At 33.6% G+C, this 4,929-nt stretch overlaps 1 protein-coding gene across 1 annotated transcript; it reads left to right on the top strand.

The window, feature by feature from the left end:
* Positions 1 to 3,363: 3,363 nt before the first annotated feature.
* LOC142511668 (uncharacterized) lies at positions 3,364 to 4,383 on the top strand. Its single transcript, XM_075619656.1, has one exon. It carries the CDS (start codon positions 3,364 to 3,366, stop codon positions 4,381 to 4,383), a length of 1,020 nt encoding a protein of 339 aa, XP_075475771.1.
* Positions 4,384 to 4,929: the final 546 nt, after the last annotated feature.

Genomic DNA, 4,929 nt, shown 5'->3' on the forward strand with positions numbered 1-4,929 from the left:
TGACACCTTGTATCAGTCTCCAAGACAATTTTCCCCATACCAACGACCTCATTCATACCTTGATTGGCCATTCTAACTTTGCCAAAGTTTTCACTTGAGTAGGACGCAAACAATCTCTGTGTGGAGTAATATGATATGAAGCTCCCGAGTCAATAATCTAATCAGTTTGCTGGTATGATATACTGACACATGCATCATCACCAAGGATGATAATATCTCCATCAGATGTAACTGCAGTCGTGTCTTTCTCTTCTGACTTTGTCCCATTCCTTTGATCTCTTTTCTTTTTTTTTTTTTTTTTGCACTCTCTTTCATAGTGATTTGGACCTCCACAATAATGGCACTTGAATTCATTTCTGGTCTTGGACTTTCCTCTAGATTTGTCTCTTCCTTTATGAGGTCCTCTCGTGTAATTTCTTCCTCGATTATCAACGATTTCTGTAACTAATGCCTTAGTTTCAAAGTTGGATTCTTGCTCCTTTCTTCTGGACTCTTCATTTAGAAGACAATCTTTGACTGTTTGTAATGTCAGTTTTCCATCAGGAGCAAAATTACTGAGCGAAACCACAAGAGTATCCCAACTATCTGGCAAGGAGCTTAGTAATAATAGTGCCGTAACTTCGTCATCTAGGGTAATCTTCATGGTGATAGATTGGTTGATTAGACCCTGGTAAGCATTCAAATGCTCTGTCATATTTGCATTTTCTTTGTATCTCAGTCGTGCAAGATTTCTGATAATCGAAGCTTTGTTCAAGGCATTCTTTCTCTCAAACATAGCTTCAATTTTGGTCCACAGAGCATCAACTTTATTCTCGTTCACGAAGTGATGAAAGATATTGTGTTCGATAAAACGTCGTATGAAACCGACAACTTTTCGATGCAGTATAGTCCATTCTTCTTTTGATAGGTTTTATGGCTTGGCACTATCACCACTCAATGGCAAATACAGATCTTTGCAATATAGCATGTCCAACATGCTTGCCTTCCATATGGAATAATTTGATCCGTTGAGTTTAAACATCCTTCCCATGGATTCTTCCATGTATCCTAATGTGGTTCTGATACCACTTGTTGGGAAAGATAGCTAATTAAATAATTTTTCTTACAACGGAAGGGTTGATTCTTTTCCCTTTAGCGGTAATATCGGATCAAAATATTTTCACGATATTAACAATGATAATAATTATTAAGAAAACGACACAAAGATTTTTACGTGAAAAAATCAAATTATGGAAAAACCACGAGACCGAAGTCCAACAAAAGAAATCTCCACTATATCAATAATGGGTACAAATCGTTCCTACAACAACAGGAGATAACAACAACTCTCCCTAGGACAACTTAAGGGACACCAAGAACTTCAAGAATAATTATTCTTAGATAACATACTCAATCTCACTTTCAAAGTGGAACTCACACAACTCTAATCACATAGAAAATTCTTTCTGCTGTGAAAGATCGGACATTGCCGCAACCACAGAGCATACTAAAATTTATCTAAATGACTAGACTATACAACACTCAATTGCTTGTGTTTTTGCTTATCTTGGGATGAATGGATGAATGCAAATGTATGACTATTTATAGGAAAAATTTTGGGTTTGATGAAGTGTGAATGATGGATGTATTTTTAAAGTTTTGTAGCCTAAATTTGAACCAAACTTGAAAAATGGTTTGAACACAAATTATGCTTGAATTATCAACAATATATATTACATCGAGGCGTATCTACAATAAGCCTAGCCCAACCCCTATGTATTTATATGTGTGTGTATATTTTATATTTTGCCTACTTTTCTATAGAATATGATGTTAGAAAGAAATAAGTTTCCAGAAATTGAATTAGTTTTGATAGCAAGATCGATTTCCTTAAAGAAATATTGTCCCACTATGTTGCTGCTGAGGTAATGATAATTTCCTTCCAGGAACTTCAAAACCAAGAACAAAATTTATAGACATCAATATCTATAAATTTTCCCAAAACAAACTAGAGAAAATTCGTACAACACAAGTCAAGAAATGAAATTATATTTATAACGTTGAAACATCTTCTGTAAGAGGATGTGATTGTCTGTATAGACAGACCCTTTTTGTGAACAAACATTTCTTCATTCAGATCTTTTCTGGAGAGAATGTTTCAATTCGAAAGATTCCAGTGGTTGGTTCCAATTTATTATGGCATCTTATATTATTTAATTGCTAAAATACTAATAGTAAAAATAATAAATCCAAATTAATATTAATTAATTCTGATTTAGTGCCCCAAGTGCCTAAGTGCTTATCTTTAAATATATATATATATATATATATATATATATATATAAGCAGAGTTTTTGCCAAAAATAGTAATTTTTCGCCAAAATGACATTTCTAAAAAAGAAAAGATTTATCATCAATATTGACATATGTGCACTATAATAAATGATCACTTCAATTATTGTTTGCACTGATTATATCAATCATTTAATTCAATTTTAAATTTAATTAATTTTTATATTAATTCAAATGTAATTTATATATTATATGTTTTTTATTTTTTTACTCAAATTACTCAAATTAAAACTAACTATATTGAAAATATAAACTATATTCAAAAATTTTCGTTGATTATATCAATCAGTTTAAGTAAATATTGTATAAATAAATTTAAAATACAAATGATTGCAATGTTCAGTATCACTCATGAGGTAATTTTGCTATTTTAAGTAATTTACTGCCCAAATTACTTACTAAAAAATATAATATTTAATTAGTTTGTCTAATTTTCTAAAAATAAAATTGGTTGAGTATTAAAAGTTATCACTACAACAAAGTTTTCTAATGGACATTAATTTACTATTTAATAATCATAAATTTTTGATATCAAATACATATTATTTCGAAACTACCTTAATTTGAAAAAATTAATGCATTGTAGATTTCTTCCAAAACCATATGTCTATCGTATATCTTGAATTGTCTTCTTAAAATTCAAATAAGAGAGCTCAAGAAAAATAAAAGAGATAGATTCAAAAGAGTTTCAAATGGACATTAAATTACTATCAATAAACATGTATATTACCCTCAATAATCAGAAATGTTTGACACCCAATGCATGCAATTCGAGATTTCCATAATTTGAAATAGTTAATGTATGGTATACTTCTGTCAAAAGCATCCAATTTATAATTTTTGTCCCTTAGGATGTCTTATTTGAATTTTAAATAATGCAATATTGTATATTATATCACTACAAAAAAAAAAACAGTTGTATATAATTATTGTACAGTTTTTGATAATAGATTTTAAATAAATTAATATTTAAACATTTGTAGGCTTCAATGGCTAACACAGATAGAAGTTAGATGTATCGTAGGTTGGAGAATGGGTTACTTAAGTAGTGAATTTTGTGTTGGTGTTGAGACATTTGTGTCATTTGCACTAGGTCATCCAGAGTGTTTATTGGATGGGAAATTACGATGTCCATGCAACCGTAAGAAGTGTCAAAACAAATGTTTTGAGGATGCCGAGACTGTAAAGTTTCATTTAGGTAGATATGGTTTCGTACCGAACTATTATTGTTGGCAGTTTCATGGTGATCAGTACGTCCCTCCTATGTTTCCAAACTTCAATATGGAGGCTCCTTCTTCATCTTCTTGTTTCGTACACAGATCAACTCAACAAGAATTCATTGACCCGATTCAATCTGATCAATATTTCTGTAATACTGAACATGGAAACCAATACTTCGAAAACACAAATCAAAATGAAACAAATGAATTTGCGGAAGAAAATCCCCGTACAGACTCTGGCAATGATGATCCTCAAAGTTCGAACAGTCCTATAAAATCTCTGTACGAAATGATTAAGTCTGCTGAGAAAGAAATTTGGGATGGAAATCTACACGGTCATTCTTTGTTGTCTGTGTTAGCTCGGTTATTGAAGATGAAACAAGAGCATAACATGTCTGAGCGAAATTACAATGATATGTGTCAGTTAATGTCTGAGTTATGTCCTTCCGATAACTCAGTGCCAGAGATTTTTTATGCGACAAAGAAACTTATTAAAGATCTTGGACTTCCAGTCGAGAAAATAGATGTATGTCAAAATAACTGCATGATATATTGGGGGGAAGATGACTCGTTGACAGAGTGTAAGATTTGTCAACATCCTCGGTACAAACGTAGCAGATGTCGATCTACTAATCGTAAAACTCAAACTCCGTACAAAAAGATGTATTACTTTCCCATCACTCAACGTTTGCAACGATTATATGCGTCAACAGCTACAGCCTCACATATGCGTTGGCACAAGGAACATCATTTCGATGGTGACACAATGACACACCCTTCGGATTCTCCAGCGTGGCGTCATTTCGACGCGATGCATCCATCATTCGTGTAATGCCCGAGATTTTGATTCTGTTAATCTGATATTATTGATTTTAAACTGATATGATTATCGACGGATCACTCCGAGACCAGATTGGGTAAAACATAAGAATTGTGTAAACTTTGGACAGAAAGTCTGGCGCCCGAGCGGTAGAAAATGACCGCCCAAGCGCCAGTGTTCAACAAGATGAGAAATCAGACAGAGAGTCTGGCGCCCCGAGCGGTAGTTTTTGATCGCCCGAGCGCCAGTGTTGCACAAAATGAGGGCTTGGACAGAACGTTCCGCGCCCGAGCGGTAGTTTGCAACCGCCCGAGTGCCGACGGAAATGTATGAAAATAAGACACGTAGCTTTGACATGCAAGGGATATATATATGTGTATTCCTTCACCTCCCAGCAAAGAAACGAAGAAAGGGAAGAGAGAAAGTTCGTAGAAATCCTTACGCCTTTACATTTCATAGATTTGTGATTTGTGCAAGATCCGCCCGTTAGATTTTCAATCCGACTGCGGTACTATGTTTCTATCAACGAGAGCTCCAACTGGACGTGAGTTTTATTAC

The sequence above is a fragment of the Primulina tabacum genome, chromosome 1 (assembly GCF_025594145.1).
Source record: "Primulina tabacum isolate GXHZ01 chromosome 1, ASM2559414v2, whole genome shotgun sequence".
NCBI lineage: Eukaryota > Viridiplantae > Streptophyta > Magnoliopsida > Lamiales > Gesneriaceae > Primulina > Primulina tabacum.